At 39.1% G+C, this 22,228-nt stretch overlaps 2 protein-coding genes across 3 annotated transcripts in view; one reads left to right on the forward strand and one right to left on the reverse strand.

Annotated features, from left to right (window-relative positions):
• The window catches only part of arid3c (AT rich interactive domain 3C (BRIGHT-like)), a 39,912-nt gene extending 34,584 nt beyond the window's left edge, over nucleotides 1-5,328 (reverse strand). The window contains 2 exon segments of the mRNA XM_029276871.2: nucleotides 4,183-4,764; nucleotides 5,157-5,328. Coding sequence (XP_029132704.2) covers nucleotides 4,183-4,764; nucleotides 5,157-5,195 — 621 coding nt within the window. The 5' untranslated portion in view covers nucleotides 5,196-5,328.
• Nucleotides 5,329-11,864: 6,536 nt separating this feature from the next.
• The window catches only part of LOC109982025 (NLR family CARD domain-containing protein 3-like), a 29,124-nt gene continuing 18,760 nt past the window's right edge, over nucleotides 11,865-22,228 (forward strand). For both annotated transcript variants that reach the window (XM_065963515.1, XM_065963518.1), the window contains exons 1-9: nucleotides 11,865-11,981; nucleotides 12,083-12,223; nucleotides 15,895-16,035; nucleotides 16,235-16,354; nucleotides 18,118-18,258; nucleotides 18,458-18,577; nucleotides 20,339-20,479; nucleotides 20,679-20,798; nucleotides 21,887-22,107. In XM_065963515.1, coding sequence (XP_065819587.1) covers nucleotides 12,102-12,223; nucleotides 15,895-16,035; nucleotides 16,235-16,354; nucleotides 18,118-18,258; nucleotides 18,458-18,577; nucleotides 20,339-20,479; nucleotides 20,679-20,798; nucleotides 21,887-22,107 — 1,126 coding nt within the window. In that variant the 5' untranslated portion in view covers nucleotides 11,865-11,981; nucleotides 12,083-12,101. The remainder of the gene's footprint in view (nucleotides 11,982-12,082; nucleotides 12,224-15,894; nucleotides 16,036-16,234; nucleotides 16,355-18,117; nucleotides 18,259-18,457; nucleotides 18,578-20,338; nucleotides 20,480-20,678; nucleotides 20,799-21,886; nucleotides 22,108-22,228) is intronic.

Raw genomic sequence — 22,228 nt, forward strand, 5'->3', positions numbered from 1 at the left:
CAGATCAGCTTTAACCGTTTGTGCAGGGCTGAAGGTATGAACAGAGTTTCTGCTAATTGGATCAAACTAAATACAAATGTTTCACAACTACAACAACAAAAATAAGAATAAAATCCTTCAGAACCATGATCAGGGATATGTTTAGTCTCAGCACAGAGATAAGCAGTTTAAATCAATCCTTCTAGTTTAAATATTTTTATTTATCACATAAAAAATAAGTACCGGTAAGTGGGCTCTGGTAGCACAGTGGTTGGTGAACGTGCCCCATGTACGGACGATGTAGCCCTCAAAGCCGGAGAACAAGGTTTGAATCCAACCTGAAGGCTCTATTCCCTCATGTCATTCCCCACTCTCTCCCTCCCTGGTTTCTGACTCTACACACTGTCTTATCTCTACAATAAAGGCACAAACATCAATGTTGATGTCACTTTATGGATAAAACCAGAAACAATGTTGGACAGAAAAATAACGTATAAAATCATACACATTGTCAGACAATGGTCAGCAATAACAAACTACCGGTGTTTAAAGTAGTGTGCAATACAAAAAAACTGTAAGAAAGACAGGTTGACAAGTTAAGATGAACCTATCAGCCAGGTGAGGGGGAGCCTAAGTTTCAGGGGAGGAGGGGCCTAACAGACAGGGGAGGAGGAGCCTAACAGACAGGGGAGGAGGAGCCTAACAGACAGGGGAGGAGGAGCCTAACAGACAGGGGAGGAGGAGCCTGACAAAGATGACAAGAACTGTCTGTATAAATGAAATTTGAGTATTTTACCGCAAGCAAACAGATAAACAAAGAGGATTACTAACTGAATGAACAGGTTCTGTGATGTAATGCACTCGGAGTTACTGTAAAACGCTGACTAGAGAAAACAGACACTTTATGTCTTTATACACTCAGCAGAGACACAAACAGACTTCACTAGAAGTAAAAAAAAAAAAAGGTTACATCATTATAATGAAAACCTCATGCACGCATATACTTATAGAACAAACAACTTGAACATGAAAAACAACAAGATAAATAATCAGGATTCTAACCAGAAAACCTGAAATTGAACAGATAGTATACATCCTCTGATGTTACCATGGAGACAGCAAAACACAACTCCTTTAACGTAGCAGATGCCTGCAAGCTGCAGCTACATTGGTCTGAAGCTAACAGCACAGACAGAAGGAGGCTTTCAGTCAACAACATTAGCATTCTGTTAGCACTTAGCATTCATCTCTGCTGCCATCGTCTTTCTTGACCAATAATTGAAATGATCAATAACCAGCTGGTCCACTTTAACTCATTTAAACACACTGACTGGTTTATTTCAACACCAGAACTACATGCTCTCATTGAGCTGCATGTGTGAATGCAAACAGCTGAACATTTCACTTTGACTTTACCCAGACATTTTCTTTCCAGCCTCATAGTAAAATTTCTCCATTGGGTCAAGGTGAGCTGACGTACGAACACAGCAGGAAATATTCAGGAAAATGCACTGCCTATTCTGAGATGTTTTTTTTTTTTTTTTTACATCATGTCCAGCTTCTGACACACACACCCCTGTGCAACAATTAACTCCTCAAGCTGTGAGGTGCATGTGTGAACAGGCAAATCAGGAAGCATTCAGGGGCAGGCTGTCTGAAATGTTCTAGAAATGTTCAGGAATTGCATGTGTGTAAAAGGGGCTTGACTGTGTGTCAGCACGCGATTATCTTCCTGTTTCGTAATCGTTTGGCATCCAGCTGCCAGCTACACACACACATACACACACATAAACACACACATAAACACACACACTCACACACTCACACACACACACACACACACACACACACACACACACACACACACACACACACACACACACACACACACACACACACACACACACAGGGACGTCCCAGTGTTTCTGGGTGAGAGCCAGCTCCAGTTTCCTGGAAAATCTGAACGGCTGCCAAAATGATGTAAGTATATGTGTGTGTGTGTGTGTGTGTGTGTGTGTGTGTGTGTGTGTGTGTGTGTGTGTGTGTGTGTGTAATGACTACATATGTAAATACTTCAATATAACTTATTTATTAAGATTCAAAACTTATACATTTAGATTATATAAAGATGTAACACTTGTAACTTTAGGTTGAGATCAAAATTTCACCTTATTGTACTATTTTTTTATTTAACACACATAGTTGTGTACATGTTGTGTACATGTTGTTGCTCTTTGTTAACATGCATTATCAGCCCTGGTTGTAGTTTGTCAGTCTGAGCATGCTCAGTGTGTTGGCTCCGCTCTGTCTGCTGAGCAGCCAGAAAAGTGTTTTTATTGTCCCATCATGACCATTACATTTTACACACACACACACACACACACACACACACACACACACACACACACACACACACACACACACACACACACGAACACACACACACACACACACACACACACACACACACACACACACACACACACACACACGACACACACACACACACACACACACACACACACACACACACACACACACACACACACAGCTGCTGCTTCAAACAAATAACTAACTACCACTACCAAACGGAGGTAAGCTGAGCTGTTGTTTTTCTGTGATTTGTCTGTACTACAGCACACCTTGTATTACTCAACATTACCCGACACACAGTGAGCACGCCAGCTTCCATTCATAGTTTTAACTAACTGCAGTAATACAAATAAATCAGATAAAATAGTAAGACCTGTGACCTGTTAGAAAATGTTTCAACTTTATTCTGTGACTGATCTGAAAGTCCTGAAACAAAATCTATTTATTTTTATTTTTTTAAAACAAACCACAAAGTGAAAAACAACTTGACGTGTTTTTATTTATGTTCATCACCAAGTTAATAAAGATTTAATGTTACATTATTAATGTTTCACCTTTTTAATAAAGCTCTATTAGTTAACACAGGGATTCTGTGAAATCCATAATTTTCTAACTAATACTTCTGATTAATTTAATAAGTGATTAATTAAGGGTGATTTTATTATGTTATTCAAGTTACAGAGTTAATAAATGATCCTGTGTTAAAAGCTTCAGTCTCCAACCAGTATCACAGAAACACACTGTTACAGATATAAATACACAGAGTGTGTTTATGATTGTTGTATATTAACAAGTCCTGATGTTCTGTCACTACACACTGAGGATTCACATTAGCATATCAGTTATTATATATATACATCTATTATCATATATTAATAATATAAAGTCCTGATGGATCACACTGATGGTAATTATATAATGATGATATAAAGTCCTTCTTTAACACAAGTTTAAAAAAATAAATTTCCTCTGACGTTCAACATTAAACATTCTGTTTGTGTCTCTTTAAAACAAATGAATGCAGGAATGATTTCATATACAGGATATATTTATGTTTATTAATATGTGATCCAATAACTTTATATGATTATTGAACACTGAAGAAATCTTTAAACATTAATTTAAAGTCAAACATGAACTGTATCAAAACTCTAAACTTGATTAATGTGTAAATGTTTTTATATTCAGTACATTAATGTTGAGTTAAAATCACGACTTATATTTCTGTTCTGATCATAGAGAATGAAAACATCAAATACAGTCTAATGTAACAGAAATAAATTCATATAAATTATGTATAATGAATTTTATTATTAACTTTCAATCTAATCACTGAAGTCAATCAGAAGTAAACAAAACATCATATTTATGATGAATCCTGAATTAATTCAGACATGAAATCACCACAGACAGTGGAGTCTGTTTTTAATGCTCTGTTAATAATAATATTACCTTCATGCCGATTAAACCATAAACTGTAATTAAATAATAAAATGATTCTCTTCCGGCTGAGTTAATTAAAGAAGCCGATCATGCAGATCAGATTTGATCCATTAATGTTTAATATTTAATCTGAGCTCCTAATCTAAACTCTGATTTTAAATTAAATCTTCACTCTTGTTTTATATTCACTCTGAATGTAAAGGGTTACATCTGATTAAAATAAGATTACAAAGTTTAATTAGACTGTCTTCAGTTAATGTTGAATAAATTAAGACTCTTCAGATCAGAGAGATTAAAAAATTCAGAATAGTTCATTATTGTTTAAAATGATAATAAACCACGTCATCACAGAGAGCCCGCAGGTGTGAGGAGGTGTTTGGCTCCTACCTGTTTGAATTGCTCCTCGTAAGTCCACTCGTGCTGCTGGTTCTGGTTCTGGGTGAGGGAGGGGGTCGGGGTCTCTGCACGGCGGCCCGGCGGTAAAGCGGACGGGACCCGGGTGAGGAGATGCAGCGGGGCTCCCTGCAGAGAGGACTCCCGCGGCGTGAAGTGGTCCAGCTCCTCCTCCTCCTCTTCCTCCTCTTCGTCCAGGATCTCCTGCTCGTCCAGCTCCTCCTGGTCCTCCCGGTCCGGTCTGACTCCTCTCCGGTCCTCCATGCGTTGCAGGGACAGCCCGTGATGATCGGAGCCGGATCCCCTGAGAGCCTCCTGGTACCGTCTGAAGACCAGCGCTTGCTGATGGATCTGAGCCTCCACCATGGACCGGAGCTCCTTCTCCGCCTCCGCCTGCCGGAGCTTCTCCTCCAGGGCGAGCCGAGCCGCCTGCTGCCGCTGCAGAGTCTCCATCACCGCCTCCAGCTTCATGCCGCCGCCCGCCGGAGGAGCCTGAGAGCTTGGGAACGAGCCGGGAGAGGTTACGGTGGGAGCCGGGAGAGGGGGGAAGCTGGAGGCGGAGGAGAAGGAGGCTGACTGCGGAGGAGCGAGAGGAGGCAAAGGTGAGTTACGCACAGGACAATTTATTATGAATTTGTTAATCCGACACTCACACACACTTAGACTAAAGTTACAGTAAACTCTGAACTCACACGCTTTCGCACACAGAGCGACGAATTAATGCGAACAAAGTGAGTTCATCTAATCCAGAATAAAGTCAGCGCTAATCCAGTGAACTGGACACTGATAATGTGTTGATCAGAGAGTAAATACACTTTGTCAATCTTCTCTCATATTAAATAAGGTGTGATATTAATCTTATATGGTAGGTTATTACGTGATATAAAATGATATAAAGTGATATTAAATAAAGGTTTATCATCTAATCTAATATAAGATTAAACACAATGATATAAAATGAGTCTCACCAGCGCAGACTTCGCGGAGACGCTCGTGTGATCCACCATGCTGCTCTCAGTCTGACAGCCTCACTGACACAGAGCAGAGCAAAGTCCACGAGGCATTACACACACACACACACACACACACACACACACACACACACACACACACACACGCGCACACACACACACACACACACACACACACACACACACACACACACACACACACACACACACGCTGACAGTGTGTGTAGTGTCTTTGTGTCTGCTGCAACAGGTGTTACATGTAGGGAGAATGACCTCTGCAGGCAGAAAGCAGACCTCCATCTGACAGCGGACTTTGTGTGTGGTTGCTTACAGTGATGTAACAATTACTATAACAACAATAACAGTAGTAATAATAATAACAACAACAATATTATTAATCAAAAAATCAGCTGTGTTTTATGACTCTTCCCTATCAGACCAGCTTTAAGTCTTTCAGCACTGAGCTCAGCATGTGTCAGACCACACAGACCAGCCTTCACTTCATACACACAAGTGAGTGAGCCTGGGTCAACCATTAATCTGTTCACCTGTCCACCTTCTCACCTCTACCTTTGATCTCTTTAGGCACCGCCTCCTGCAGATGGAGATGGAGATGATCTGACCCAGTTATAGCATCACATCCTTAGCCCCGCCCATTTATCTGCTCCCAGTACAACATGCTCACGTACTGTTTCAAATACCCCGCCCACTGACAGGTAATACTGTAACGAGATGATAAGTGTTATTACCTTCACCTGGCAGTGGTCTCAGTGTATATCATAATAATAATAACAATAATAAAGAGCTGAATATGAATCAGCAGCAGCCAGACTGATCAGGGATCAGCTGCTGCTTCAGACTCTTCAGAAACATCAGGTCACTGACAGGAAGCAACTGCAGGTTAAAATGTGTTTCATAATCAAATTAATGTCTGCACAGTTTAATAACAGGAATAACAATTTAACTGAGTGAACTCACATACTAGTTTATTCTATGTGAGGATAATGAAGATTACTGAGCACATTCTATATTTTAATGATTTGAATAAGGAACAATTAAACAGACAACGATTTCTGTGATTATTACATCTCACATTTGTTCCAGATTCTTCATACATTTCTTTGTTTTTCATCGTTAACTTCATTTTAATTATTTGTTTTTAAACACACGTTTAGAATAAATGTCCTAACAGAATATTTGTTTCAGACGTTTTCATTGTTATGTTTTTCGGTTTTATTCATGTGAGGCACTTTATATATTTGTTTTTAAGTGGTGCATTAATAAAGTTTTCATAATAATACAATGTTTTTCAAAAAGTCTGTCAGAACACATCTTAAAATATCTGAATATTTAAAATGTGTGTATTTCTGTCTGTTCAGTTTCATGTCTCTGCACGTTCATCATCAGAGCTCAGTGTGCAGACCCTTAACGCCACCTAGTGGCTCTCAGGAGAACATCAGCTGCTCTTTAAACTGTCGAGATTTTATTTCATTGAACTAAACTCTGCATGTTCAAATTATATGTTTAATGTAGAAATAAGATCTCTGGTTTCATGGGCTTGGGGTGGGGGAGAAAGTCTGACTACACAGAATCTGAATGGAGGATAGTACTCGTTATATCATAAGTAATTTGTGTTTGGATTTGTTTTACACAAAGTCAGAGTAAAGGGAAAACTAGACGAATGAATGAACAAGATGCGTAACTCTTCCTTAACTCTTAAAATCAAAGAAACACTTTTCTTTGCTTTTCAGAGGCTTGAAATGATCCAACTACCAAGCAGATGCAAATATGACAAAGTTTAATTCATTATTGTATTGTTTATTTAATCTGCAATTAAGGATGTAACACAAGTAGGCCTAATTATGGATAGAGGAATTTAAAACTACCTGTTTGATACCAAATATAGAAAATGTCTTAAAGACACCAAATATTATGTAGAATAATGCATTTATTTCTTGTGCCCTCTCTGGGTTACTAACATCACGATTAAGTTTTAAAGAACAGAAACAATTGATTATTCAGGAACATGCTTTTCTCCAGCTTTTCTTGACAACTATAATGAAACAAAAACATCCAGTGTTATACTTCAGTGTATTCCAGCCGGGGGAGGAATAATCTGAACATGGTAAAGTGATTTAGCATAATATGTGACCTTTAACCTTTTACTTCTGAAGATAGCAAAAATACACAACACTACCCCGGGGCTGTTAATGTATAATGTATACATTTAGTCGATATTTCCACCCTTTTCCAAAACACATGTTGACACAGTAATGACAGATTAACATACTTTATGATTTAATTCCTTTATCAGCAGGCCTAGTTTTATTCGTATTCTTACATTTTACATTAGCCTACATAGGCTACTTTATTTATCCCCGAGAGGAAATTCTGTTTTGCATACAGTTAATGAGGGACATGGACTCACACATTGGACCTACACACATGCACACAAAACATCACAAGGACAATTACTAATCAGACCAATATCGTTCTATATAGGCTAGGCCCAGCAGGATGTAATCATGTTTATGTCTGCTACCTGTTTTTTTGTTTTTTTTGAGCTGCCCGTGTTTTCCCGCCTTTTAAGCTTTCTGTGCCGTAAATTAAGTGTGACGTGCAGTCGAAAAAGATGATACCTTTCTGGGGAGGGGAGAGTGATCCAATGGTTGTGATAGATTAAAGTACCGTGGGAAATTTGACACAATGTTTCTGTCTTTACTTTTCTTTTGCGTTATGATAAATTTGTGTAACTTGTATTTTGATGTTTAGGTTGACTCAGGACGTTTCTGGACTGGCAATGGGTGTGTTTCCCCAGCCAATGAAAGGGTGCAGGTTAGTTGTTTAAAGCAGGTGTTATATTGTTCGAATTTCTCATGCAAGGTTGAGAAAAAAATATAATTTCAGAATTTCAAGCTTATTTTAAGCCAGCACAAGCCGCAGAGTCCTCCATGTCACTCACTGAGGTTTACATTTCTTTTGTCTATATCCAGGTCATCATCTGAGAAGCATTGCTCATATTCTGTGGATGCGCACAGACATATGAATCAGAGGAACTTAAACCTTCTTTTACCCACTGGTTCATCTTTATTTTTCGTGTCTTGATGCTTGATGCGTGTCTCCTTATTTTTTATCCACAAACTATTCCAACATTAAATGCACTAACTTTATTTGTCAGCTACACACGACAAGGCTAGTAAAAGGGACTGGACCTTAAACTGGGATGAGCTTTTATATGAAGTTTACAGTATTTAAGTCAGAGTTGTATTTTCTATTGTTGTCTCAAGAGTTGTCCAACAGGTTGCCCAGCCCTCCTCCTCTCTCTCCCCTCCTCCAGCTCCTGGTTCTAATCTCTTCATAAAGTTATCCTGATGATGTGGTGGAGTGGTTCCTCTTGAGACGTTCTCCGTGATAGAGGCAAATCGATTGAGTCGTGGAGAGGCTGACCCCTCCATCCTGTCAGTGATTAAACCTTGGGGATGGTCGACCAATCAATCCATGAGTTCACCTCCGTCACACACTGACTGACCACCTCCTATAATGACGGCTGGATAATTAGCTGTTTCTCATTGAAGGGCATCAACTCTTCAATAATTTATTTCACCTTTTTATTTTAAAGGAAGGAAGAAGACTTTGTCCTGTTGTTCAGGGGTCGACTGCTCATGTCTGACTCTCACAATGTTTCTGTGTGACAGCAGAACAGATTTAAAGAACGACTTTAAAACATCGTCAGAGTCAACAGATAAACAGTCAACTAACACATACGCTGGTTTGTTTTAGAGATATGTCTTCTCTTATTCCACACACACACACACACGAACACACACACAAAATTCATCCTTCATGTAACAGAGTAAAAATATGAATTGAAAAACTCTCAAATCGAGGATCAGCTTTTCAAACTTACATTAACGTTTCCCTTTATCATGTTTGGAAATATAAAACACTGAACAATGAATGTGAAACCAGGAGAAAATATGTCATCCATTACCTAAAGGTTTCTGACTGGAGAGTTTATATTTGTAATGAACGTATAAGCTGAACTAGACAAAAGAGATCAAACACTGAACACCATGACATGCTTCTGCTTCAAAAGCATTTTTCAGATTTCTGTATGTTGAGTTATAAGAGTTAAGTTTTGGGGTCTAGAAATAAGAAAATGATACTTAGTCACACTCAGGGCCTGATCCACAAAGTGATTGTGTGGCTTTTGTGCCCACTAAACCTGTGCAAATTAGTCAAAAAAACACCATCTAATTTTCAGAACACACACAAAGGGTTACAGTAAATTCACCCCTAACTGCGCTGCAGAGCAAACTAGCTCTGCAGCGCAGGTGCTGTTTGTGTGTATTTACGAGCCATTATGCAGTTATTTGGGGAAAAAAAGCCCCTTTTATGTAACACAGTTACAGTTTAAACAGTGAATGAGACGGAGCGTTTAAAATTAGTGCCAAACAATAATATTTTAAAATGTAAATTGTCTTTATTAATATCTATAGGAATCTTTGATGAGCTTATTTCAGTCACGTCCGCAGAAGAATGTAAACACAATAATTATACAACATTAAATTCACTAAAAACACACAACAAACAGAGGGGAGATCGGCACAAACCTCACCTGGAGTACGGCCCTCTACTTTTCTTTAAATTTGATTTTATTCGTCCTATTTTATTTTGTTTCCCTTTTTTCTTTCAACTCCTCCACTGTTTCTTCTCCTTCTTTTATTGTATATAACTCCTTTGCTGGTTCTGCCTGAGCTCTTAAATATTGTCGAGGAAGAAAGGAAAAGTTCATGAATTGATGGAAAACAGATCTAAACTCTCTTCGTGGAATTCAACTAACTTTAAATTTCTGTAATACTGCTGTCTGTCCTGTAAGAGTTGTTATTAGTTCACTGATGTTATTTCCTCTGATCACTGGGGACACAACCTTCACACCACTTTAAACATGTACAAATATTCTCATCTGTATATTGAGTATAAAAAATAAAAAATATTTGTGAAAGTGTTCTGAAACCTTCTTAGTGAGTGCTACTCCTCTTATTTCATATTTCTGTCGTTTTATTTGTAATTAGTTAGGGTCGACTGTGTCAAATGCTTTTTTAAGATCCAAGAAAACTCCTACAGCATAATCTTTGTTTTCCACAGCTGTTGTGATCTCTTCTAGTTATTAAAGATATAACATTATACAGAAAAAGCCTCTTTCATTAGCAACATATTTATTTATTTTGTGTTATTCTCTTGGATGTTTATGAAGTTGTCCAGCTCGTGTGTGTATTCTGTCTTTGAAGTGCAGAAACATTGACAGCAGGTGGCACTGCTGCATCAACAACAAGCTGAGACTTGAGCGTTATAAATACATGAACCCACATACAGCGCGAAAGGACCACTGTAGGGGGGACTTCCCCCATTTGACATCTTTTTTATGCTTTAAGTTCATCAGTGCATCCCCTAAGATCAACTTCATCCTCCTTCTATTTTGGTCTGAAAGTTATTTTAACTGTAACTTTTCAGACAAATATTTCACATACAAATCATTTCATCTGTTAATACATATGATACATAAGTGGAGAAAAGAAAAAAGTCATCAATACATAAACAAGTAAAGAACAGAGCCAGGGGGAGCTCTCAAATAAGTTCATTCAATAAAGAGAAGAGAGAGAGTTTTAGCAGCTTTCTTATTCGTTAAATCACAAATGCTTCTAATGTGTTGCTCAGGTTCCTTTTTTAAAGTTATGAATAATGGTTTGGACTGGAGAGACTAAATGTGGCTGTGTGGATATGGTAGGCTATTTACCTAAAATAATCAACTAATTAAATGTGTTTAATTTGTTCTGTTTTTACTATTGTTGATGGAAACCGAACAGGATATTCAATGTTATCATGAATATAATGAGATACAGTACAACTTTCCCAGATCTGTTGAAGGTGTAGGGACAGAGCCAGAACAGGTGCACCTCAGCTTCTGGATGAATTATTGACAGCCTCTGATCTCTTCTGACAATGTACCTCATCGTCTACGCAGGTGGCCTGCGAGCAGCCATCGGCCTCGCACCATGTGAATCCAGAAGCTTCTCGAAGGTGCGGGCAGACGGATGCCGACACAAACACTTGAAGGAATCTTGGTGTTCATGTGTTACTTTTAATGACAGCTGTCCTTTTCTATCGGAAAGGTATCCTTAAATGACTTCTTTCCCTGATTTACGACTCTATCCACTATCGCATCTGTACAATAAAGGCCCAAAAAGCCCAAAAGTAAAAAAAAAAATATGACCTTCAAGGGGGTGGCGGGCTGCCCCCCTAATATAATGGTAGGGGAAACACTGCAGTCCATACAGTAAATCAGTTAGAATTGTTCAGCATTCAACGGCCTAATTGCTGAAGAGAAGAAAGAGTTTGAGTATCTGTTTGTTCTCCTTGCAGGGGCAAGATAGCGCCATGCAAAGGGCAAGCTTCTGTGTTTCCCAAAAGGCTCCAAAATAAAAGCATTTAGTTACCACAGTTCATTGCGTTTGAAGCACTTGGGTTTACAAATCAAAACAGATTAATTTACTTGGATGTGGAAAAAAGAAACTCTCTAAATATGTTGTAACAGAATTCATGTTCAGACATAAAGAGATGTTTGGAAACTTGTCAGTGTGAGACGCACACACACACACACACACACACACACACGAAGATGAACCCTGCTGATTTCCTGTAAATGGAGCAGGGACAGGGCAACACTGAGCGGGGATTCAGAGGATTGCAGGGCGGGAAGGCTGAACGAAGGCTGAGTAAAAAACATTTGGATTTAATAAGGGGACGTAGGATTCCTGAAGTGTGAGTGTGTCCTGTTCTCTCAGTCTTGGGTTACATGCTAGAATAAACTGTTTCCTTTTGTGTTTTGATCTCACAGTGAGTGTTACTGTTTTTCCTCTCAGATCGACTTCAGATCAGAACATGAATGTGTGTTTAGAGGAAGAGGAGGACAAAGCAGAGTCTCCTGTACCCAGCTGTGTGTCTCTGAAGTCCATGGATCCTCCTAAGAGCTTCAAGAATGAATCTGAACCCTCACACTCAAAGTAAGACGGCTTGCTCACTTAGTTTCACTTTAGATGTTTTTTTAATGAACATTTCTAACATTCTGTTTATTAACTGTGAAGCCTTCTGATCATCAGAAGCAGCCTCAGTGTTTAGAGCTTCATAAATGGCTTTGTTGGTAGGGGTCACACGATCAGCAACTCATGAAACGGCATACATTTAGAAAAACACGCAGCATACAGAGGTGGAGTAAAAATACTTTGTTACCTTACTGAAGTAGAAATTTTGGGTAGCCTATCTATACTTTACTGGAGTAATTATTTTTCAGCCGACTTTTTACTTCTACTCCTTACATTTTCACGCAATTATCTGTACTTTCTACTCTTTACATTTAACAAAAAATAGCCTTGTTACTCCTATTTCATTTTGGCTAGTCATTGTTCAAAAACACACAAATAAAACCTATCCAGATAGATCGGGATAGAGTGAATTAGATTGTGGTTGGATGAGAAGTATAAACATATACCATTCCGACACCCTATTGGTTTGTACACGATCAAACGCATCAAACATGCTGCAAGTACAGAAACGAAACTTAAGTCGAAACACACACAACCAGAGAACCACAGCAAACAGAAACGCTGCAAGTTCAGCCTTAAACTGAAGTGCTCCAGGCCTGTAGGGGCGCTGTGGAACTGTACAGCCTGGAGCACTTCAGTTTAAGGCTGAACTTGCAGCGTTTCTGTTTGCTGTGGTTTTCTGGTTGTGTGTGTTTTTACTTAAGTTTCGTTTCTGTACTTTCGTTTCTTGAAGCTTATGCAGCGCATTTGTGTCTTTGCAGCGTGTTTCAACCTTTTTTGCATTTGTTGTGGTAGTTTGCATTTTCTTTTGGATGTGTAGCGTTTCTATATATGCTGCTCTATGTATGTCGTTTCATCAGTTGCTGAGCGTGTGACCCCTACCGGCCACAGTACAAAAGACCTGCTGCAGACCTGCAGACACACATCCGCTAAAACAGGGATGTCAAAGTTCTCTTGGGTTGGGGGCCGGATTTGTCCAAATGAGACCTCAAGTAGGCCGGACTAATTTTGCTGACATCACTATAACTCAACACATGGATATATAGGCTAATGTATGATTGTATAGAAAACTTTAACATTAACATTAAGCAGAGGGGTTAACTCTGTCATTGCAAACTGCATGTTGGCACATGGAAATATTTAAATGTACCACATTACAGAAGAAAATATCAATACCGTAATTATGTTTTGTTTGAGATTATTATATTATATTTAAATATTGCTGTTCAAGGTTATAGAAATTTTGACTCAAGTTATTCTACCTGCCCTGGGATCAGTGCATTAGAGAGAGAGAGAGACTTTAGATGTGTGTGTGTCAGGCCACAGTACAGTTTGCAGTCGTTAAGGTTCATTACAGATAAAACCTGCTCACATGAATAAGTTGTCACAAACAAACAGAGTGTCTTTGATGCATCTTCAGGTATTTTAGTGTTAGGCATTATAAAATGATAACATGTTTCCAAACGAACAGACTTGAATTGATCCTTCAGCGTTGCGCACTGCAGTCTGATCAGCTCCGTGTGGAGTGCACGTTTTTCAACTAAGTAGACTCAGTTATAACGACATTTCATATGAGTCTGGAAGTCCATTCTTCTCCGTGTCCGCACTATCGTGATCTAACTCTGTCACTGACTATTTATGCGCCATGAATCTCTGCCATCTCCGTGCGCAATTCGAGAAAGCATTTTAGCGCTGCTCCACGGTTAAACCAGCGGACCTCTGTATGATCGGACAGCCTGTGCGTGATATCGTTTTTGGATAAGAATGAAATGTTCAGTAATAGTTACACATTTACAGTCTGATGAACGCTACAGCAGGCTACTGCATTTAGAAGTGATGTCGCGCTGAAACTTTTAGGTGATCAACACAACACGTTCACCTCTGGGTGACCTAAAAATGAACCATCTGTAATTAAAATCAGTTAATATTCATTTGAATTTACTGTTTTTACAATAACCAGAGGTAAAACTAGTCGGGAGATGCATCAGGCTCAACGTCTGGATGTGTGGAGACGGTCTGGGTCATTACGCATGGCGGAGATGATTGTTTTTTATTTGCACGAGCTGCTCTTTGTGGCTCACTCCATAGGAAGCTTTGTTATTATCACCCAAAACTTTTGTTTTACATCAGTGAAGACAGGAGAAGCTGGTAAGAAGTGTGGACAGAACTGAAGACCGTCGGGATGCGCGCGCAGTGCAGAGGTGTGCCTGTCTTTAAGTCCTTTGATACGATTCTGGGAACTGGTGAGCAAATAAAACTAAAGGAATATTGCTCCTTCGATCGCTCTTTAAATTGCATTCTGTGACACCTCTCTCAGGTGTTCAGCCTGTTTTCTGATGTGATGTATTATCAGCGTAATGCAGGAGCAGCTCGTGATACTCCCTGCTGAGAAGATAGTTCAAAGTGCCCAGTTTAATTAATATTGGTATCATGATATCAACCTTAACGTTGCTCATTTTACATAGGTTTTAATACAATAAAAAATAAGTATTACAAATATTTGATTTATAAAACATCTCGCGGGCCTTATGTCTGACATCCCTGCGTTAATGAATTGTTTGTGTGTTACGTTTTCAACATCCTCAAAGCTCATGCAAGAAAAAAATATTTTCCCCAGATATCTGAAGATTACAGCAAACTTGTTATTCACAGACAGATTTCCATCTAGTCACTAGTGTTTGTAAAGTTGATGTTTCTGATGGAGAACAAAAACTGATATTGAAATTATGACTTTTTTGTATTACAGTTTGTTGGTCTTTGATTTTACAATTCTAAAAGTGTCATTGCTGCTTCTGGAGTCCTTGCTCATGACTGAATAACCTAGCTAAAGTTACTATTCAGTTTGTGTGTGTGTGTGTGTGTGTCTTTGTCCTGGCTGTGGCGTTAGATCAAACTGGTTTATCTTGTTTCTTGTGTTTTGATCTCACAAGCCGTTTTCACATATGCACTCTGGATAATATCTAGATAACTACAGGAGGACTAGATTCTCCCGACCTAGTCGTTCACATATGCTCCTCACAGCGGGGGAATTTCCCTGTCAGAGGGGAGGGGCCGCGGGGGATTTCCCGATGTAAGACGTGAACTAAATAAACAACGCGGAAGTAGCGGCCGAAGCAACAGAGTCCACTACACGACGCTATAATGAGAATATTTGCCTTTATATCAATGTTATGTGTAATCCAATGGAATGACAACATCCACAAAAGAGAGGAGAACAACATACTGACGAACAGAAAACAGAATGCAGACTTTTAATTACGTGCACGGAGATCGTAGTGCAGACACTTTAGTCGGTCACTATATAAACATCATTCTCTTTCTATTGGCTCAAATTGAAAATCTCTGGAGTATATTCGGCTGTGTTCAGACATCTTGTGTCTTGAAAGGCGCTTATACATAAAATTTATTATTATTATTATTATTATTATTATTATTATTATTATCAGCTCCTCCAAATTATCTGCGGAAAAATTACTAGGGGTCTGGCCGGATAAACTCCGGGTAATATCGGAGTAAAAAATTTGGCTGTTGCGTTCACACATACAGCTCCTCCTGGAAATCTCTGGAGATTTTCAGGAGATTTTCGTATGTGTGAAAAGGGTTACAGTGAGTGTTACTGTTTTTCTTCTCAGATCGACTTCAGATCAGAACATGAATGTGTATTTAGAGGAAGAGGAGGACAAAGCAGAGTCTCCTGTACCCAGCTGTGTGTCTCTGAAGTCCATGGATCCTCCTAAGAGCTTCAAGAATGAACCTGAACCCTCACACTCAAAGTAAGACGGCTTTCTCACTTAGTTTCACTTTAGATGTTTTTTTAATGAACATTTCTAACATTCTGTTTATTAACTGTGAAGCCTTCTGATCATCAGAAGCAGCCTCAGTGTTTAGAGCTTCATAAATGGCTTTGTTATCTAACAACTTAAAGATTTATGTGGTATAAGACTATAAATACAAAACATGTTGTTTTCAAAGATTACAGTTCAGCAGGCAGAGAGGACAGTCTCCTGTACCCAGCTGTGTGTCTATGAAGAGTGATCTGTCCAGAGATGAACCTCCATTTTTCAGTGATGAACCTCGACCATCAGACACAAAGTAAGACATCGTACCGTTATGATTAACATCGCTCAGGGATGTGATTCTTCCGCATTTATCCAAATTTCCAGATTTTCTGAGCTGAACAGTTGCCACAGAGACTTTAATTATCCGTGTGTTTACCAGAAAGAGAGTGCAATACGTGAGAAACAGAAAGACACATTTTCCATCAATCCTCGGATCATGTGAGGCCTGAACCATGGGGGGGGATACAAACGGGTCACGGATCAAGTGTGAACTCTAAAGAAGGCATCATTTTAGTGCCATGTTGACCTGCTATACAAATAGGAAGACATACAGTACTGGACTGTCCCACACAAAAGGTCGTTAAACGTTGATATTTCATTGTCTACGTTTACTTTGTATCAAACACTGCTTCGTCTTTTCCTCTTTCACTCTCAACCCGTCTGCTGTCATGCAGGTATCAGCTGGTGTCTGTGTGTGACAACATTCAGTAGCTTTAGTTAGTAATGTTACAGCCTGCTGCAGTCTGAAGCTGTAAACTGAGACAAACTCTGTTACAGATCGCTTCAATCCAAAAACTGAAGATATAGTTCCTAATTGCACACGGCACATTTGTTGTTTGTCTGATTCACAAAAGACCAGCTGCAGACACACATCCACTAAATGAATTGTTTGTGTGTTACGTTTTCAACATCCTCAAAGCTCATGCAAGAAAAAAATATTTTCCCCAGATATCTGAAGATTACAGCAAACTTGTTATTCACAGACAGATTTCCATCTAGTCACTAGTGTTTGTAAAGTTGATGTTTCTGATGGAGAACAAATACTGATATTGAAATTATGACTTTTTTGTATTACAGTTTGTTGGTCTTTGATTTTATAATTCTAAAAGTGTCATTGCTGCTTCTCGAGTCGTTGCTCATGACTGAATAACCTAGCTAAAGTTACTATTCAGTTTGTGTGTGTGTGTGTGTGTGTGTGTGTGTGTGTGTGTGTGTGTGTCTTTGTCCTGGCTGTGGCGTTAGATCAAACTGGTTTATCTTGTTTCTTGTGTTTTGATCTCACAAGCCGTTTTCACATATGCACTCCAGATAATATCTAGATAACTACAGGAGTACTTCTCCGGAGATTCTCCCGACCTAGTCGTTCACATATGCTCCTCACAGCGGGGGAATTTCCCTGTCAGAGGGGAGGGGCCGCGGGGGATTTCCCGATGTAAGACGTGAACTAAATAAACAACGCGGAAGTAGCGGCCGAAGCGGCCGAAGCAACAGAGTCCACTACACGACGCTATAATGAGAATATTTGCCTTTATATCAATGTTATGTGTAATCCAATGGAATGACAACATCCACAAAAGAGAGGAGAACAACATACTGACGAACAGAAAACAGAATGCAGACTTTTAATTACGTGCACGGAGATCGTAGTGCAGACACTTTAGTCGGTCACTATAATAAACATCATTCTCTTTCTATTGGCTCAAATTGAAAATCTCTGGAGTATATTCGGCTGTGTTCAGACATCTTGTGTCTTGAAAGGCGCTTATACATAAAATTTATTATTATTATTATTATTATTATTATTATTATTATTATTATTATTATTATCAGCTCCTCCAAATTATCTGCGGAAAAATTACTAGGGGTCTGGCCGGATAAACTCCGGGTAATATCGGAGTAAAAAATTTGGCTGTTGCGTTCACACATACAGCTCCTCCTGGAAATCTCTGGAGATTTTCAGGAGATTTTCGTATGTGTGAAAAGGGTTACAGTGAGTGTTACTGTTTTTCTTCTCAGATCGACTTCAGATCAGAACATGAATGTGTATTTAGAGGAAGAGGAGGACAAAGCAGAGTCTCCTGTACCCAGCTGTGTGTCTCTGAAGTCCATGGATCCTCCTAAGAGCTTCAAGAATGAACCTGAACCCTCACACTCAAAGTAAGACGGCTTTCTCACTTAGTTTCACTTTAGATGTTTTTTTAATGAACATTTCTAACATTCTGTTTATTAACTGTGAAGCCTTCTGATCATCAGAAGCAGCCTCAGTGTTTAGAGCTTCATAAATGGCTTTGTTATCTAACAACTTAAAGATTTATGTGGTATAAGACTATAAATACAAAACATGTTGTTTTCAAAGATTACAGTTCAGCAGGCAGAGAGGACAGTCTCCTGTACCCAGCTGTGTGTCTATGAAGAGTGATCTGTCCAGAGATGAACCTCCATTTTTCAGTGATGAACCTCGACCATCAGACACAAAGTAAGACATCGTACCGTTATGATTAACATCGCTCAGGGATGTGATTCTTCCGCATTTATCCAAATTTCCAGATTTTCTGAGCTGAACAGTTGCCACAGAGACTTTAATTATCCGTGTGTTTACCAGAAAGAGAGTGCAATACGTGAGAAACAGAAAGACACATTTTCCATCAATCCTCGGATCATGTGAGGCCTGAACCATGGGGGGGGATACAAACGGGTCACGGATCAAGTGTGAACTCTAAAGAAGGCATCATTTTAGTGCCAAGTTGACCTGCTATACAAATAGGAAGACATACAGTACTGGACTGTCCCACACAAAAGGCCGTTAAACGTTGATATTTCATTGTCTACGTTTACTTTGTATCAAACACTGCTTCGTCTTTTCCTCTTTCACTCTCAACCCGTCTGCTGTCATGCAGGTATCAGCTGGTGTCTGTGTGTGACAACATTCAGTAGCTTTAGTTAGTAATGTTACAGCCTGCTGCAGTCTGAAGCTGTAAACTGAGACAAACTCTGTTACAGATCGCTTCAATCCAAAAACTGAAGATATAGTTCCTAATTGCACACGGCACATTTGTTGTTTGTCTGATTCACAAAAGACCAGCTGCAGACACACATCCACTAAATGAATTGTTTGTGTGTTACGTTTTCAACATCCTCAAAGCTCATGCAAGAAAAAAATATTTTCCCCAGATATCTTAAGATTACAGCAAACTTGTTATTCACAGACAGATTTCCATCTAGTCACTAGTGTTTGTAAAGTTGATGTTTCTGATGGAGAACAAATACTGATATTGAAATTATGACTTTTTTGTATTACAGTTTGTTGGTCTTTGATTTTATAATTCTAAAAGTGTCATTGCTGCTTCTCGAGTCGTTGCTCATGACTGAATAACCTAGCTAAAGTTACTATTCAGTTTGTGTGTGTGTGTGTGTGTGTGTGTGTGTGTGTGTGTGTGTGTGTGTCTTTGTCCTGGCTGTGGCGTTAGATCAAACTGGTTTATCTTGTTTCTTGTGTTTTGATCTCACAAGCCGTTTTCACATATGCACTCCAGATAATATCTAGATAACTACAGGAGTACTTCTCCGGAGATTCTCCCGACCTAGTCGTTCACATATGCTCCTCACAGCGGGGGAATTTCCCTGTCAGAGGGGAGGGGCCGCGGGGGATTTCCCGATGTAAGACGTGAACTAAATAAACAACGCGGAAGTAGCGGCCGAAGCGGCCGAAGCAACAGAGTCCACTACACGACGCTATAATGAGAATATTTGCCTTTATATCAATGTTATGTGTAATCCAATGGAATGACAACATCCACAAAAGAGAGGAGAACAACATACTGACGAACAGAAAACAGAATGCAGACTTTTAATTACGTGCACGGAGATCGTAGTGCAGACACTTTAGTCGGTCACTATATAAACGTCATTCTCTTTCTATTGGCTCAAATTGAAAATCTCTGGAGTATATTCGGCTGTGTTCAGACATCTTGTGTCTTGAAAGGCGCTTATACATAAAATTTATTATTATTATTATTATTATTATTATTATTATTATTATTATTATTATCAGCTCCTCCAAATTATCTGCGGAAAAATTACTAGGGGTCTGGTCGGATAAACTCCGGGTAATATCGGAGTAAAAAATTTGGCTGTTGCGTTCACACATACAGCTCCTCCTGGAAATCTCTGGAGATTTTCAGGAGATTTTCGTATGTGTGAAAAGGGTTACAGTGAGTGTTACTGTTTTTCCTCTCAGATCGACTTCAGATCAGAACATGAATGTGTATTTAGAGGAAGAGGAGGACAAAGCAGAGTCTCCTGTACCCAGCTGTGTGTCTCTGAAGTCCATGGATCCTCCTATGAGCTTCAAGAATGAACCTGGACCCTCACACTCAAAGTAAGACGGCTTTCTCACTTAGTTTCACTTTAGATGTTTTTTTAATGAACATTTCTAACATTCTGTTTATTAACTGTGAAGCCTTCTGATCATCAGAAGCAGCCTCAGTGTTTAGAGCTTCATAAATGGCTTTGTTATCTAACAACTTAAAGATTTATGTGGTATAAGACTATAAATACAAAACATGTTGTTTTCAAAGATTACAGTTCAGCAGACAGAGAGGACAGTCTCCTGTACCCAGCTGTGTGTCTATGAAGAGTGATCTGTCCAGAGATGAACCTCCATTTTTCAGTGATGAACCTCGACCATCAGACACAAAGTAAGACATCGTACCGTTATGATTAACATCGCTCAGGGATGTGATTCTTCCGCATTTATCCAAATTTCCAGATTTTCTGAGCTGAACAGTTGCCACAGAGACTTTAATTATCCGTGTGTTTACCAGAAAGAGAGTGCAATACGTGAGAAACAGAAAGACACATTTCACATCACACACAAAAGGTCGTTAAGCATTGATATTTCATTGTCTACGGTTACTTTGTATCAAATGCTGCTTCATCTCCGTTCACTGACTAAATGTGCAAGTTATGCATTTTTCAGGTTCATGTGCATTTCACTTTATATTATTCTGTGCTCTTTAAAGTATCTTTCTAATTTAATGCACTTTGAATTGCCTCTGTATGAAAAGTGCTGCACAAATAACCCAGTGTTTCCCCTACCTTTATATAAGGCCCCCGCCCCCCCTTGAAGGTGAAGTTAAACATACAGCATCAACACATCATAAGCGCTTGTGCACGGTTATGTGTCACAGTGGAAAGACAGCCGACAGCTTCACTGCTGTCACTCCCGCGAGCGCACTCGCACAAGGATTTAAGGGCAGGTTTTCTTCAATAAAAATGTTTGGTAAAACGGTTTTAAAACCATCAGATTCCAACAAAAGATGGACTAAAATTGGCATTCAAAGAAAAAAAATCACCGGAACAAACCAAAATAATGTCACACTTAATACAACATTTTATATCAGCTATACAGAGACTACTTGTATAAAAAAAAACGTTGGAAATTCTGCAGGGCTGGAAAAGTGCAAGAACACTACAACTCTCCAGTCCACATGTTTACAAAAGTATTCAAATGCATTCATCATTGTGTTAACATGTGTCTGATGAACACATGAAACGTTTATTAAAAGACCTTATAAAGATTCTAAAATATTGCAGAAAATGAACAAATTGGTGCATAAAAACTGATCATAATGAAGGAATGATCTGGCTCAAAATTTCCTTGGGGAGACCCCTAGCCCTAATACCTGCTCTCTATGATCATCTGAGTGTTTAGATTATGTTTGATAAATCTTCATAATTTCTATCAGTCAACGATCAGTTTAGTTTTAAAGACATGTCTTCACAGGGGGACCAAGAGGAGTCATGTTATAGAGGAGCAGCTGTCTTGTCCTGTGTGTCAGGACATCCTGAAGGATCCCGGCTGTGGACACTGGTTCTGCAAACGGTGCATCACCTCATACTGGGACCAGTATGGTTCACCAGGAGACTCGTCCTGTCCTCAGTGTGGAAAAAGACCCAGAACAGGAGCTGGACTGCAAACAGTCAGTCAGAGCAGCACTGAACAAAGTAATACTGTACACCTTTCTTCTTCCTCCTGAAACAGGACTTTTATTGGTAAATGTAAAAAGTATAGAAATTAAAACTCTTTTTACTACTTTTACAATAACATTTGAAAATAATAAGCATT

Source organism: Labrus bergylta, chromosome 2 (assembly GCF_963930695.1).
Source record: "Labrus bergylta chromosome 2, fLabBer1.1, whole genome shotgun sequence".
Classification (NCBI taxonomy): Eukaryota; Metazoa; Chordata; class Actinopteri; order Labriformes; family Labridae; genus Labrus; species Labrus bergylta.